The following is a 16,945-nucleotide window of genomic DNA, read 5'->3' as shown; positions in this document are numbered from 1 at the left end:
AATATTGAGTTGTACCCCGCCCCTTTTTTTCTCCTCAGAACAGCCTCAATTCATCAGGGCATATGGACTCTACAAGGTGTGGAAAGCGTTCCACAGGGATGTTGGCTCATGTTGACTCCAATGCTTCTCACAGTTGTGTCAAGTTGGCTGGATGTCCTTTGGGTGGTGGACCGTTATTGACACACACAGGAAAAACTGTTGAGAGTGGAAAAACCCAGCAGCTTTGCTGTTCTTGACACAAACTGGTGCGCCTGGCACCTACTACCACACCCCGTTCAAGGGCACTTCAATATTTAGTCTTGCCCATTCACCCTTTGAATGGCACACATCACAATCCATGTCTTCAAGGCTTAAACATCCTTCTTTAACCCGTCTCCTCCCCTTCATCTACACGGATTGAAGTGGATTTAACAAGTGACATCAATAAGGGATCATAGCTTTCACCTGGATTCACTTGGTCAGTCTATGTCATGGAAAGAGCAGGTGTTCATAATGTTTTGTACACTCAGTGTATATGCGAATGGGAAGCACCAAAATGTATATGATTATAAGGAAACTGCGCATTTGAATTCAGTCCTAGCTAGAATAATTACGACTCGGTTAGCTATTAGCATCACATTCTCTACACGGTTTCTTAGAAGACTGTGCACTTTAAATCATTATGAGTTGACTGAGGTAAATGGAACTTGGAAAAGTAACAATTAGACTTTTGTGACAGGTCTCTCTAGTCCTTCAAACAGGTATCTTCTATTTTGGCTGTTTGTTGAAAGAGGTTTCCATCAAGAAAGAGTGCCATTGTCACGTTTTGAGTCTTTTGATGCTCTTTAATCTGGCGGTCCTTTGTACTCGATATCAGAAGGACGTGACGAAGAGGGTGAGAGTAGTCATCTTTAATCCTTCTCTCAGTGCGGCCGACAAGCCTGACTGTTCGGAATGCATCTCTATGTACATTCTGTTTTTACTCAATTTCGTTAAGCAAATTATTGTTTGATGACATAATTTACGTTACATAATTGATTTACAGTACATACTTGGTAGTGGGGGTTTTATCAGTTGCATAGCTACCAATTCCATACTCATTAACATTTTAGCAAGCGATTATTATTCTAAATTATAATAATTATGAGACAAGGTTGGGTTCTGGCTCTAAAGTGTGGTGTCTGATTAAGATAATGTAGTGGCAGATTAAGATAATGGAGTGTCAAATTAAATATAATGTGGTGTCAGATTAAATATAATGTGGTGTCAGATTAAAGATAACATGGTGTCAGATTAAAGATAATGTAGTGTCAGATTAAAGATAACATGGTGTCAGATTAAGATAATGTGGTGTCAGATTAAGATAACATGGTGTCAGATTAAAGATAATGCAGTGGCAGATTAAAGATAATGGAGTGTCATATTAAATATAATGTGGTATCAGATTAAAGGTAACGTGGTGTCAGATTAAGATAACGTGGTGTCAGATTAAAGATAACGCCACGTCAGATTGATGGTGTAGGTTACATGTTAAAATATTGTCCTAATAAGAGTTTCATTGACCACTGTTCATTGAGGCGTTGTGTGTATCTTTCTTTTTCAAGGATTTTGGGTGTTTTGAGAGAAGGAACGATGTCAATACATGGATATTCTCTGATATTATGCTGAATGGATATTCTCTTCCACACTGGAGTACCAGTGCTTTGATTTGAGTCGACGGTCCTGGCACACAACACATTATGCCAGGAGGAGGCGTGATGTCACCACTCAGGGGGCTGTCCCAAATGGCACCCTATTCCCGTATGTTGTGCACCATTTCTTAACAGAGCTTCTATGTGCCCTGTTTAAAGATACATAGGGAGGGTGTCATATTAAAGTGCATAATGAATGGTATCAGAGCCCTGTTTAAAGTGGTACGAATAGGGTGTCAGATTAAAAGATAACGGAATAGGGTGCCTCATGAGCCCTGTTTAAAAGTGGACTACATAAGGGTGCCTCTATGAGCCCTGTTCTAAAGTAGTGGACTACATAGGGAATAGGGTGCCTCTATGAGCCCTGTTCTAAAGTAGTGCACTACATAGGGAATAGGGTGCCTCTATGAGCCCTGTTCTAAAGTAGTGGACGACATAGGGAATAGGGTGCCTCTATGAGCCCTGTTCTAAAGTAGTGGACTACATAGGGAATAGGGTGCCTCTATGTACCCTGTTCTAAAGTATTTCACCTCTGCGGTTTTGGGTGTTTTGAGAGAAGGAACGCCTTTCATATGTTCATATCAAAGGCAATCTCCATTCCTTAATTGTTTTGATAGGCTTTTGAGGAGGTTTGATTAGGTTTTTTCTTTTGTGTGTGTTGTTTTTCTATTCTCAGGCGTAATGATTTAACCCACAGAGTGGCGTCGGTAGCGTAATTATACATTAAAGTGTTCCTACTTAATGGGCTCGTTTTCAAACTGCCAAGGGCGTTCGCTGGAGTGCCATTAGAGAGATGGCCTCTTACCTGGGAACATGGCAGCCACTTAATGCCCAACGCTCCGGCTCCGCACTGCATTATACAGCCCACTGACAGACAACCAGGTAGTTATATATTAACGTAGTGGTTGTATTCAACCCACTGACAGACAACCACGTAGTGGTTGTATTCAACCCACTGACAGACAACCAGGTAGGAGTGGTTGTATTCAACCCACTGACAGACAACCAGGTAGTTATATAGTAGCGTAGTGGTTGTATTCAACCCATGACAGACAACCAGGTAGTTATATATTCCCGTAGTGGTTGTATTCAACCCACTGACAGACAACCAGGTAGTTATATAGTCGTAGTGGTTGTATTCAACCCACTGACAGACAACCAGGTAGTTATATATTCTAGTGGTTGTATTCAACCCACTGACAGACAACCAGGTAGTTATATAGTAACGTTAGTGGTGTATTCAACCCACTACCAGGTAGGGCATAGTGGTTGTATTCAACCCACTGACAGACAACCAGGTAGTTATATAGTAACGTAGTGGTTGTATTCAACCCACTGACAGACAACCAGGTAGTTATATAGGGTGCGTAGTGGTTGTATTCTCCATGAGCCCTGTTATATTAAGTAGTGATTACAGGTAGGAACGTTAGTGGTGCCCACTGACAGACAACCAGGTAGTTATAAAGTAGTGGTTGACTACCAGGTAGGAATAGTGGGTGACAACCTCTATGTATTCAACCCACTGACAGACAACCTAGTTATAAAGCGTAGTGGACTATTCAACATAGGGAAGACAACCAGGTAGTTATATAGCCCTGTTGTATTCAACCCACTGACAGACAACCAGGTAGTTATATAGTAGCGTAGTGGTTGTATTCAACCCACTGACAGACAACCAGGTAGTTATATGTAACCCTGTATTCTGACAGACAACCAGGTAGTTATATAAGCGTAGTGGTTGTATTCAACCCACTGACAGACAACCAGGTAGTTATATAGTAACGTAGTTTTGTATTCAACCCACTGACAGACAACCAGGTAGTTATATAGTAGCGTAGTGGTTGTATTCCCACTGACAGACAACCAGGTAGTTATATAGTAGCGTAGTGGTTGTATTCAACCCACTGACAGACAACCAGGTAGTTATATAGTAACGTAGTGGGTATTCAACCCACTGACAGACAACCAGGTAGTTATATGTAGCGTAGTGGTTGTATTCAAACTGACAGACAACCAGGTAGTTATATAGTCGTAGTGGTTGTATTCAACCCATGACAGACAACCAGGTAGTTATATAGTAGCGTAGTTTGTATTCAACCCACTGACAGACAACCAGGTAGTTATATAGTAAGGTTTTCCATTTTGCGTTGTAGTTGTATTCAACCCACTGACAGACAACCAGGTAGTTATATAGTAGCGTAGTGGTTGTATTCAACCCACTGACAGACAACCAGGTAGTTATATAGTAGCGTAGTGGTTGTTTCAACCCACTGACAGACAACCAGGTAGTTATATGTGTAGTGTTGTATTTGACAGACAACCAGGTAGTTATCAGGCGTAAGTGGTTGTATTCAACCCACTGACAGACAACCACAGAGTGACAGACAACCAGGTAGTTATATAGTAGCGTAATTATACCAGGTAGTTATATAAAGTTGTATTCAACCCACTGACAGACAACCAGGTAGTTTATAGTAACGTAGTGGTTGTATTCAACCCACTGACAGACAACCAGGTAGTTATATAGTAGCGTAGTGGTTGTATTCAACCCACTGACAGACAACCAGGTAGTTATATAGTAGCGTAGTGGTTGTATTCAACCCACTGACAGACAACCAGGTAGTTATATAGTAGCGTAGTGGTTGTATTCAACCCACTGACAGACAACCAGGTAGTATTATAGGTAGTTATATAGTAACGTAGTGGTTGTATTCAACCCACTGACAGACAACCAGTAGTAGTTATATTCAACCCAGTAACGTAGTGGTTGTATTCAACCCACTGACAGACAACCAGGTAGGTAGTTATATATTAACGTAGTGGTTGTATTCAACCCACTGACAGACAACCAGGTAGTTATATAGTAGCGTAGTGGTTGTATTCAACCCACTGACAGACAACCAGGTAGTTATATAGTAGCGTAGTGGTTGTATTCAACCCACTGACAGACAACCAGGTAGTTATATAGTAGCGTAGTGGTTGTATTCAACCCACTGACAGACAACCAGGTAGTTATATAGTAGCGTAGTGGTTGTATTCAACCCACTGACAGACAACCAGGTAGTTATATAGTAATGTTGTAGTTGTATTCAACCCACTGACAGACAACCAGGTAGTTATATGGCGTAGTGGTTGTATTCAACCCACTGACAGACAACCAGGTAGTTATATAGTAGCGTAGTGGTTGTATTCAACCCACTGACAGACAACCAGGTAGTTATATAGTAACGTAGTGGTTGTATTCAACCCACTGACAGACAACCAGGTAGTTATATAGTAGCGTAGTGGTTGTATTCAACCCACTGACAGACAACCAGGTAGTTATATAGTAGCGTAGTGGTTGTATTCAACCCACTGACAGACAACCAGGTAGTTATATAGTAACGTAGTGGTTGTATTCAACCCACTGACAGACAACCAGGTAGTTATATAGTAGCGTAGTGGTTGTATTCAACCCACTGACAGACAACCAGGTAGTTATATAGTAGCGTAGTGGTTGTATTCAACCCACTGACAGACAACCAGGTAGTTATATAGTAGCGTAGTGGTTGTATTCAACCCACTGACAGACAACCAGGTAGTTATATAGTAACGTAGTGGTTGTATTCAACCCACTGACAGACAACCAGGTAGTTATATAGTAACGTAGTGGTTGTATTCAACCCACTGACAGACAACCAGGTAGTTATATATAGTGGTTGTATTACTGACAGACAACCAGGTAGTTATATAGTAGCGTAGTGGTTGTATTCAACCCACTGACAGACAACCAGGTAGTTATATAGTAGCGTAGTGGTTGTATTCAACCCACTGACAGACAACCAGGTAGTTATATAGTAATGTAGTGGTTGTATTCAACCCACTGACAGACAACCAGGTAGTTATATAGTAGCGTAGTGGTTGTATTCAACCCACTGACAGACAACCAGGTAGTTATATAGTAGCGTAGTGGTTGTATTCAACCCACTGACAGACAACCAGGTAGTTATATAGTAGCGTAGTGGTTGTATTCAACCCACTGACAGACAACCAGGTAGTTATATAGTAACGTAGTGGTTGTATTCAACCCACTGACAGACAACCAGGTAGTTATATAGTAGCGTAGTGGTTGTATTCAACCCACTGACAGACAACCAGGTAGTTATATAGTAACGTAGTGGTTGTATTCAACCCACTGACAGACAACCAGGTAGTTATATAGTAGCGTAGTGGTTGTATTCAACCCACTGACAGACAACCAGGTAGTTATATAGTAGCGTAGTGGTTGTATTCAACCCACTGACAGACAACCAGGTAGTTATATAGTAGGTAGTGGTTGTATTCAACCCACTGACAGACAACCAGGTAGTTATATAGTAGCGTAGTGGTTGTATTCAACCCACTGACAGACAACCAGGTAGTTATATAGTAATGTTGTAGTTGTATTCAACCCACTGACAGACAACCAGGTAGTTATATAGTAGCGTAGTGGTTGTATTCAACCCACTGACAGACAACCAGGTAGTTATATAGTAGCGTAGTGGTTGTATTCAACCCACTGACAGACAACCAGGTAGTTATATAGTAGCGTAGTGGTTGTATTCAACCCACTGACAGACAACCAGGTAGTTATATAGTAGCGTAGTGGTTGTATTCAACCCACTGACAGACAACCAGGTAGTTATATAGTAGCGTAGTGGTTGTATTCAACCCACTGACAGACAACCAGGTAGTTATATAGTAGCGTAGTGGTTGTATTCAACCCACTGACAGACAACCAGGTAGTTATATAGTAGCGTAGTGGTTGTATTCAACCCACTGACAGACAACCAGGTAGTTATATAGTAGCGTAGTGGTTGTATTCAACCCACTGACAGACAACCAGGTAGTTATATAGTAGCGTAGTGGTTGTATTCAACCCACTGACAGACAACCAGGTAGTTATATAGTAGCGTAGTGGTTGTATTCAACCCACTGACAGACAACCAGGTAGTTATATAGTAACGTAGTGGTTGTATTCAACCCACTGACAGACAACCAGGTAGTTATATAGTAGCGTAGTGGTTGTATTCAACCCACTGACAGACAACCAGGTAGTTATATAGTAACGTTAGTGGTTGTATTCAACCCACTGACAGACAACCAGGTAGTTATATAGTAGCGTAGTGGTTGTATTCAACCCACTGACAGACAACCAGGTAGTTATATAGTAGCGTAGTGGTTGTATTCAACCCACTGACAGACAACCAGGTAGTTATATAGTAGCGTAGTGGTTGTATTCAACCCACTGACAGACAACCAGGTAGTTATATAGTAGCGTAGTGGTTGTATTCAACCCACTGACAGACAACCAGGTAGTTATATAGTAATGTTGTAGTTGTATTCAACCCACTGACAGACAACCAGGTAGTTATATAGTAGCGTAGTGGTTGTATTCAACCCACTGACAGACAACCAGGTAGTTATATAGTAGCGTAGTGGTTGTATTCAACCCACTGACAGACAACCAGGTAGTTATATAGTAATGTTGTAGTTGTATTCAACCCACTGACAGACAACCAGGTAGTTATATAGTAACGTTAGTGGTTGTATTCAACCCACTGACAGACAACCAGGTAGTTATATAGTAGCGTAGTGGTTGTATTCAACCCACTGACAGACAACCAGGTAGTTATATAGTAGCGTAGTGGTTGTATTCAACCCACTGACAGACAACCAGGTAGTTATATAGTAATGTTGTAGTTGTATTCAGCCCTGCTATATGTTTTGTATTTAAGGGTTGTTCATCCCACCCTGGTGATACTCTAGTCATTCCCCCAGCTCTCTCCATCTTCCCCCTCATGTGCCAGTCAAGGCCTCAGGTAATGGTCCTTGTTTGTCTGAGTTGACAGAGAGACTAATGGCTACCATGGGTAGCCATGGTAACGTGGAGACCCTCCGTTAATGAGGCACGAGTGAGCTGTTAACGGAATACTGATTTAGATTTGACATCTGTGGATTAATATCTGCTGGGAGGTGTCAGTTTGTTTTCCTCACGTCTGTAAGCGTGCGTGTGTGTCTGTGTAAATGTGTACAGAAACAAAATTGTGTTTTGAAAGTCGCCCCTATAATTGACGTTCACAGGTCCAACGTACTGAGCGTACTGTGTCAACTTAAAGCTAAACTAAACGAAGGCACAAAACCAACAAACAACAAAAAAACTCTGCCACATTTCATACATCCCACCTGCAACAAAGAACTACAACCAGGACTACAACTTCAATCTCTTCATGTCGTCTATAATGCTGAATACGCTTTAAAGTGATTGGGAGCAAGCAGGGCACTACCACTGGATAATGTCTTCTGGTCCTGTTCTTCTGGTTGCCATGGTAGTCTACCTAAAGATAAGGTTCCATACTCAAATCAGGAAGTGTCACTGCAATGGGAATAGGAGTGAAAAGATGATGAAGAATCATCCCATCATTCTATTTCTGTTATATTACATCCAACATGTTAGCCAACATCTCTCACCTACTGATTGTTCCTGGGGCAGAGATTATTGTGGTGCAGTATAGTGTGTATGTTAACATCCTAGCCCTGTTAATGGAGTCAGTCAGTACAGTCCCTGGTTCAAATCCAGGCTGTATCACATCCGTCCGTGATTGGGAGTCCCATAGGGCGGCGCACAACTGGCCCAGCGTCGTCCAGATTTGGCCGGGGGTGGTAGGGCGTCACTGTAAATAAGAATTTGTTCTTAACTGACTTGCCTCGTAAAAAAAAAATAAAGGTTCAATTAAAATGACATAAAATATTTTTTTTAAAGTACGGTTGTGTGGAGTTCCAACACTGTAATACGTTGATTCTACACCTGGTTATCCAATGGGGAGGGTAAAAAAATAAGATTGGAGATGACAATATCTTAACACAAGTATGTCATTAGTGGTAATGTGCTGTGTACCGTCATTGGTTCTTCGCAAATAATATTGTGTCGTTAGATGAGTCGAGAATGCTCGTGCACCGGGGTTACCATGTCGCAGCCGGAAAATTACCAGATGAAATGATGAATGTTATTAATGCTACAGTCTGGTTCAACATTTACCCTCTGGATGGTGCGGAGAGTCAAGCAAGGCAGATAAGTCTCTATGCTACTGTACTTAAAAAAGGTACAGTACAATTAAGTAGTGCACCGGTACCTCTATGGTTGGTGCTTGTTATTAATGCTACAGTCTCGTTCAACATGGGGCGGCAGGGTAGCCTAGTGTTTAGAGCGTTGGGCTAGTAACCGGAAGGTTGCAAGTTCAAATCCCCGAGCTGACAAGGTACAATTCTGTCATTCTGCTCCTGAACAGGCAGTTAACCCACTGTTCCTAGGCCGATGGTGCGGCCAGTCAAGCAAGGCAGATAAGTCTCTATGCTACTGTACTTAAAAAAAGGTACAGTACAATTAAGTAGTGCACCGGTACCTCTATGGTTGGTGCTAGTACTGGTATACTGATGTAGGAGCACCTGGTGCAACCACACTAGATACCTAACCCAAATGAATAAATGCTAAAACGTTATCATTCGGAGACAGGTAAACAAATCCAAATTATGGATCGCTGTATCACCTTGTCCGCTGGTGAAATGTCCCTTTAATCTTTGTTTCCGCCAAAAGCGAGGTACTAATTTCTGTTTGTGAACAATTAGGTGGGTATTGGCCACTTTAAAATGTCTATGAGGTATGGTTGTTACTAGGTTTATTTTCTGCATATGCATGTTTCTTTCAATGCAAAATCCACCACTGGTGTGCGTTGCCAAATATCTCTATTTTCATGTCATCCAACAAATGTAAACACCTGGAGTTTCCTAAACAGCATCGGCACTTGGATTGGTAGCAGTGCTTTTGTCAGATGACATGAAAATAGAGCTCTTTGTCCACACACACCAATGGTGGGTTTTGCGTGGAAAGAAATGTGCTTTTACAGAAAGATCTGCAAATGGATCTTCCAGCAAGATAATGACCCCAATCCATAAATAAGACAAAACAAAACTGAAAACTTGAGTGTGCATAACTTTTCACCTCGCCAAAGTCAATACTTTGTAGAGCCACATTTTGCAGGAATAACATCTGCAGGTCTCTTGGGGTATGTCTCTATAAGCTTGGCACATCTAGCCACTGGGATTTTTGCCCATTCTTCAAGGCAAACTAATACAGCTCCTTCAAGTTGGATCGGTTCTGCTCGTGTACAGCAATCGTTAAGTCATACCACAGATTCTCAATTCGATTGAGGTCTGGGCTTTGACTAGGCCATTCCAAGACATTTAAATGTTTCCCCTTAAACCACTCGAGTGTTGCTTTAGCAGTATCCTTAGGGTCATTGTCCTGCTGGAAGGTGAACCTCCGTCCCAGTCTCAAATCTCTGGAAGTCTGAAACAGGTTTCCATCAAGAAGTTCCCTGTATTTGGCGCCATCCATCATTCCTTCAATTCTGACCAGTTTCCCAGTCCCTGCCGATGGAAAAACAATGGTGTTCTCAAGGTGATGAGAGGTGTTGGGTTTGCATCAGACATAGCGTTTTCCTTGATGGCCAAAAAGCTCAATTTTAGTCTCATTTCACCTTTATTTAACCAGGTAGGCTAGTTGAGAACAAGTTCTCATTTGCAACTGCGACCTGCCCAAGATAAAGCATAGCAGTGTGAACAGACAACAACACAGAGTTACACATGGAGTAAACAATTAACAAGTCAATAACACAGTAGAAAAAAAATAGTCTATATACATTGTGTGCAAAAGGCATGAGGAGGTAGGCGAATAATTACAATTTTGCAGATTAACACTGGAGTGATAAATGATCAGATGGTCATGTACAGGTAGAGACATTGGTGTGCAAAAGAGCAGAAAAGTAAATAAATAAACAGTATGGGGATGAAGTAGGTAAAATTGGGTGGGCTATTTACCAATAGACTATGTACAGCTGCAGCGATCGGTTAGCTGCTCAGATAGCAGATGTTTGAAGTTGGTGAGGGAGATAAAAGTCTCCAACTTCAGCGATTTTTGCAATTCTTTCCAGTCACAGGCAGCAAAGAACTGGAACGAAAGGCGGCCAAATGAGGTGTTGGCTTTAGGGATGATCAGTGAGATACACCTGCTGGAGCGCGTGCTACAGGTGGGTGTTGCCATCGTGACCAGTGAACTGAGATAAGGCGGAGCTTTACCTAGCTTGGACTTGTAGATGACCTGGAGCCAGTGGGTCTGGGGACGAATATGTAGCGAGGGCCAGCCGACTAGAGAATACAGGTATTATTTATTTGCTAGTCTTTTTTCTCTTCTTTATCAAGGGTACCATTAATTTTGGACCTGACTGTAGGTACAGTTTAAAACATGCTCACACCTATCGGTTTAAATGTATCAGATTACTGAAACTCCTGTTGTTGAGCTTTAAATGCTGAGGTAAACACTAATGCTCAGACACTATTTCAAAGAAAGAACATTACAAAGTAAAAGCTTATTCAGATTCAGAACTTATTGACTTCCAAAGAGTCATCAAAGAATATTTTCTTCCAAGAATGGTTCTTAGAATGAAAAAGGGGTCGAGGTACTGAAGAACACTTTGCCTTACAAAGAATCATCAAATAATCTTTTCTTCCAAGAATGGTTCTTAGAATGAAAAAGGGGTCGAGGTACTGAAGAACACTTTGCCTTACAAAGAATCATCAAAGAATATTTTCTTCCAAGAATGGTTCTTAGAATGAAAAAGGGGTCAAGGTACTGAAGAACACTTTGCCTTACAAAGAATCATCAAAGAATATTTTCTTCCAAGAATGGTTCTTAGAATGAAAAAGGGGTCAAGGTACTGAAGAACACTTTGCCTTACAAGGAATCATCAAAGAATATTTTCTTCCAAGAATGGTTCTTAGAATGAAAAAGGGGTCAAGGTACTGAAGAACACTTTGCCTTACAAGGAATCATCAAAGAATATTTTCTTCCAAGAATGGTTCTTAGAATGAAAAAGGGGTCTAGGTACTGAAGAACACTTTGCCTTACAAAGAATCATCAAAGTATCTTGTCTTCCAAGAATGGTTCTTAGAATGAAAAAGGGGTCTAGGTACTGAAGAACACTTTGCCTTACAAAGATTACCCGTTTTCCAAAAAAGGTTCTAAAGATGAAAAAGGTCATTTTGGAACCCTTTTTTAAGAATGTTCTACACACCCATAATAATGCATGCTACAAATCCCCACAATTGTCCTTTCACCATAACTATATGCATGAGGCAGATCATCTATAGTGCTCTAATATTATCTCACACACACACTAGATACGTTTCAAAGACAGCACCCAACGCAAATGAGATGATCTATATTCATTCCACTTGAGGAAACAAACCAAACGTTTATTTCGCCCCGTGGTTTGTTCATTCAAGTTCCCCCGCTGAAGTCCTGGTCCTCGTTTCCCCTCCGCCTGTGTTTTGTCTCAACCCCGTATCTGCAGGGTTTAGACGACTTGTCTAAACGATCATTGCTTCTGACAGGTTGATGTGTGGCGGTGGGGACTAACTCCGCTCTCAGTTCTATCTGAGATTAGTGTGGATTGTGCTGGATTTATCACTAGAGGCATGCAGATTAGCGGCGTGAAGTTAAACTGAATCACTGGATAGCAAATATTTTAAAAAGTAGAGAAGCTTATATCTTCAGCTCAAGCCATTATTATAATAAGAGAAAGCTAATCAGCTTTTTAGAAAGCTAATTATTCTTAATCAGGATTAGATTTAAACATCAATTAAACAATGTGGGTATTCCAGGGCCACTTTGTGCCAATATTCATTAAAACATTTCGCTCTGTGCATATGTTCCAGCAGCTTGAGTTGATTGGCAGTTTTGGTCGACTGACTGAGTTCTGATGTATTAGCATCACTTCTCAATTAAGATGCATGTATTCCATTGGTTCTGTCATAGTCTCTATTAACTCTGCTACTCTAAATTAAAACTCTGATGCTCTAAATGAAAACTCTGTTACTCATTTAATGAACTCACTCTAGCTCTTCATACTCTTAAAGGGGAATCCTGCCAAATGACTATGAGTTGCAACATGTTTGTCCACAACTAATAGCATGCTATTCATTATTTGGTCCAAAACAGATTGTTGGTAGATGTTTAACTAACTATCCTAACCTTAACTCTAACCCTAGCCGTAACCCTAACTCAAACCTTAACTAACTCTAACCTAGCGGTAACCCTAACTCTAACCTTAACTAACTCTGACCTTAGCTCTAGCTTTAACTCTAACCTTAACTAACTCTAACCTTAGCTCTAGATTTAACTCTAACTCTAACCTTAACTAACTCTAACCTTAGCTCTAGCTTTAACTCTAATTCTAGCTTTAACTCGAACCTAAACTCAAACTCTAGCTCTAACATTAACTCGAACTCTAATTCTAGCTCTAGATCTAATCTTAACTAACTCTAACCTTAGCTCTTACTCTAGTTCTAACCTTAACTCCAGCTGTAGCTCTAAGCCTAGCTCTAGCTATAACTCTAGCTCTAACCCTAGCTATAACTCCAGCTCTAGCTATAACTCTAGCTGTACCTCTAACCCTAGCTCTAGCTATAACTCCAGCTCTAACCCTAGCTCTAGCTATAACTCTAGCTCTAGCTATAACTCTAGCTCTAACTCTAGATCTAGCTATAACTATAACTATAACCCTTGCTCTAGCTATAGCTCTAACTCCAGCTCTAGCTATAACCCTTAACTGACTTGCCTGGTTAAATAAAGAAAAAAGAAAAAAACTCTGACTCTAACACTAGCTATAACTCTAGCTATAACTCTAGCTATAACTCTAGCTATAACTCTAGATCTAGCTATAACTCAAACTCGAGCTCAAGCAATAACTCCAGCTATAACTCTAGATCTAGCTATAACTATAACCCTTGCTCTAGCTATAGCTCTAACTCCAGCTCTAGCTATAACCCTAGCTCTAGCTATAACCCTAGCTCTAGCTCTAGCTATAACTCCAGCTCTAGCTATAACTCTAGCTCGAGCTATAACTCTAGCTATAACTCTAGCTCTAACTATATCTCTAGCTATAACTCTAGCTCTAGCTATAACTCTAGCTATAACTATAGCTCTAACTATAGCTCTAGCTATAACTCTAGCTATAACTCTAGCTCTAGCTATAACCCTAGCTCTAGCTATAACTCTAGCTCTAGCTATAACCCTAGCTCTAGCTATAACTCTAGCTATAACTCTAGCTCGAGCTATAACTCTAGCTATAACTCTAGCTCTAACTATATCTCTAGCTATAACTCTAGCTCTAGCTATAACTCTAGCTCTAGCTATAACTCTAGCTCTAACTATAGCTCTAGCTATAACTCTAGCTCTAGCTATAACCCTAGCTCTAGCTCTAACTCTAGCTCTAGCTATAACTCCAGCTCTAACCCTAGCTCTAGCTATAACTCTAGCTCTAGCTATAACTCTGGCTCTAGCTATAGCTATAACTCCAGCTCTAGCTATAACTCTAGCTATAACTATAGCTCTAGCTATAACTCTAGCTATAACTCTAGCTCTAGCTATAACCCTAGCTCTAGCTATAACCCTAGCTCTAGCTATAACTCTAGCTCGAGCTATAACTCTAGCTATAACTCTAGCTCTAGCTATAACTCTAGCTATAACTCTAACTATAGCTCTAGCTATAACTCTAGCTATAACTCTAGCTCTAGCTATAACCCTAGCTCTAGCTATAACCCTAGCTCTAGCTATTACTCTTGCTCTAACTCTAGCTCTAGCTATATCTCTAGCTCCAGCTATAACTCTAGCTCTAGCTATAAAGCTCTAGCTATAACTCTAGCTCTAGCTTTAACTCTAGCTCTCGCTATAACCCAAGCTCTAGCTATAACTCTAGCTCTAACTCTAGCTCTAGCTATATCTCCAGCTCTAGCTGTAACCCTAGCTATAACTCTAGCTCTAGCTATAACTCTAGCTATAACTCTAGCTCGAGCTATAACTCTAGCTCTAGCTATAACTCTAGCTCTAGCTATAATTCTTGCTGTAACTATACCTCTAGCTATAACTCTAGCTCTAGCTATAACCCTAGCTCTAGCTATAACTCTAGCTCTAACTCTAGCTCTAGCTATATCTCCAGCTCTAGCTGTAACCCTAGCTTTAACTCTAGCTCTAGCTATAACTCTAGCTATAACTCTAGCTCGAGCTATAACTCTAGCTATAACTCTAGCTCTAGCTATAACTCTAGCTCTAGCTATAATTCTTGCTGTAACTATACCTCTAGCTATAACTCTAGCTCTAGCTATAACTCTAGCTCTAGCTATAACCCTAGCTCTAGCTATAACTCAAGCTCTAACTCTAGCTCTCGCTATAACTCTAGCTCTAACTATAACCCTAGCTATAACTCTAGCTCTAGCTATAACCCTAGCTATAACTCTAGCTCTAGCTATAACTCTAGCTCTAGCTATAACTCTAGCTCTAGCTATAGCTCTAGCTATAACTCTAGCTATAACTCTAGCTCTAGCTATAACTCTAGCTATAACTCTAGCTCTAGCTATAACTCTAGCTATAACTATAGCTCTAGCTATAACTCTAGCTCTAGCTATAACTCTAGCTATAACTCTAGCTCTAGCTATAACTCTAGCTCTAGCTATAACTCTAGCTATAACTCTAGCTCTAGCTATAACCTTAACTCTAGCTCTAGCCATAACTCTAGCTATAACCCTAGCTATAACTCTAGCTCTAGCTATAACTCTAGCTCTAGCTATAACTCTAGCTATAACTCTAGCTATAACTCTAGCTATAACTCTAGCTCTAGCTATAACTCTAGCTATAACTCTAGCTCTAGCTATAACTCTAGCTATAACTCTAGCTCTAGCTATAACTTTAGCTATAACCCAAGCTCTAGCTATAACTCTAGCTCTAACTCTAGCTCTAGCTATAACTCTAGCTCTAGCTATAACTCTAGCTCTAGCTATAACTCTAGCTCTAGCTATAACCCTAGCTATAACTCAAGCTCTAACTCTAGCTCTCGCTATAACCCTAGCTATAACTCTAGATCTAGCTATAACTCTAGCTCTAGCTCTAGCTATAGCTCTAGCTCTAGCTATAACTCTAGCTATAACTCTAGGTCTAGCTATAACTCTAGCTATAACTCTAGCTATAACTCTAGCTCTAGCCATAACTCTATCTCTAGCTATAACTCTAGCTATAACCTTAACTCTTGCTCGAGCCATAACTCTAGCTCTAACTCTAGCTATAACCTTAACTCTAGCTCGAGCCATAGCTCTAGCTCTAACTCTAGCTATAACCTTAACTCTAGCTCGAGCCATAACTCTAGCTCTAACTCTAGCTATAACCTTAACTCTAGCTCGAGCCATAGCTCTAGCTCTAACTCTAGCTATAACCTTAACTCTAGCTCGAGCCATAACTCTAGCTCTAACTCTAGCTATAACCTTAACTCTAGCTCGAGCCATAGCTCTAGCTATAACTCTAGCTCGAGCCATAACTCTAGCTATACCCTTAACTCTAGCTCTAGCTATAACTCTAGCTATACCCTTAACTCTAGCTCGAGCCATAGCTCTAGCTATAACTCTAGCTATAACTCTAGCTCTAACTCTAGCTATAACTCTAGCTCGAGCCATAGCTCTAGCTATAACCTTAACTCTTGCTCGAGCCATAACTCTAGCTCTAACTCTAGCTATAACCTTAACTCTAGCTCGAGCCATAACTCTAGCTATAACTCTAGCTATAACCTTAACTCTAGCTCGAGCCATAGCTCTAGCTATAACCTTAACTCTAGCTCTAGCTCTAACTCTAGCTATAACCTTAACTCTAGCTCGAGCCATAACTCTAGCTCGAGCCATAGCTCTAGCTATAACTCTAGCTCTAGCTCTAGCTATAACTCTAGCTATAACCTTAACTCTAACTCGAGCCATAACTCTAGCTATAACCTTAACTCTTGCTCGAGCCATAACTCTAGCTATAACCTTAACTCTAGCTCGAGCCATAGCTCTAGCTATAACTCTAGCTCTAGCTATAACTCTAGCCATAACTCTAGCTCTAACTCGAGCCATAACTCTAGCTATACCCTTAACTCTAGCTCGAGCCATAACTCTATCTCTAGCTATAACTCTAGCTATAACCTTAACTCTTGCTCGAGCCATAACTCTAGCTCTAACTCTAGCTATAACCTTAACTCTAGCTCGAGCCATAGCTCTAGCTCTAACTCTAGCTATAACCTTAACTCTAGCTCGAGCCATAACTCTAGCTCTAACTCTAGCTATAACCTTAACTCTAGCTCGAGCCATAGCTCTAACTCTAGCTATAACCTTAACTCTTG

General features: G+C 40.7%; 1 protein-coding gene across 3 annotated transcripts in view; it reads left to right on the top strand.

The window, feature by feature from the left end:
* LOC135516478 (glucosidase 2 subunit beta-like) overlaps positions 1–16,945 on the top strand; it is a 290,273-nt gene that overhangs the window by 250,261 nt on the left and 23,067 nt on the right. Inside the window, exon 14 of one of the 3 annotated variants that reach the window (XM_064940817.1) lies at positions 39–1,571. The exons of the other annotated variants lie outside the window; for them this stretch is intronic. Within the exon in view, the coding sequence (XP_064796889.1) occupies positions 39–180 (142 nt within the window). The 3' untranslated portion in view covers positions 181–1,571. Of the gene's footprint in view, positions 1–38; positions 1,572–16,945 lie in introns of those variants that run through there. 3 annotated transcript variants of the gene reach the window in all.

The sequence above is a fragment of the Oncorhynchus masou genome, chromosome 27, assembly GCF_036934945.1.
Source record: "Oncorhynchus masou masou isolate Uvic2021 chromosome 27, UVic_Omas_1.1, whole genome shotgun sequence".
NCBI classification, from domain to species: domain Eukaryota; kingdom Metazoa; phylum Chordata; class Actinopteri; order Salmoniformes; family Salmonidae; genus Oncorhynchus; species Oncorhynchus masou.
The sequence above is the reverse complement of the archived record's forward strand: the minus strand, read 5'-3'. Positions and strand labels throughout refer to the sequence as shown.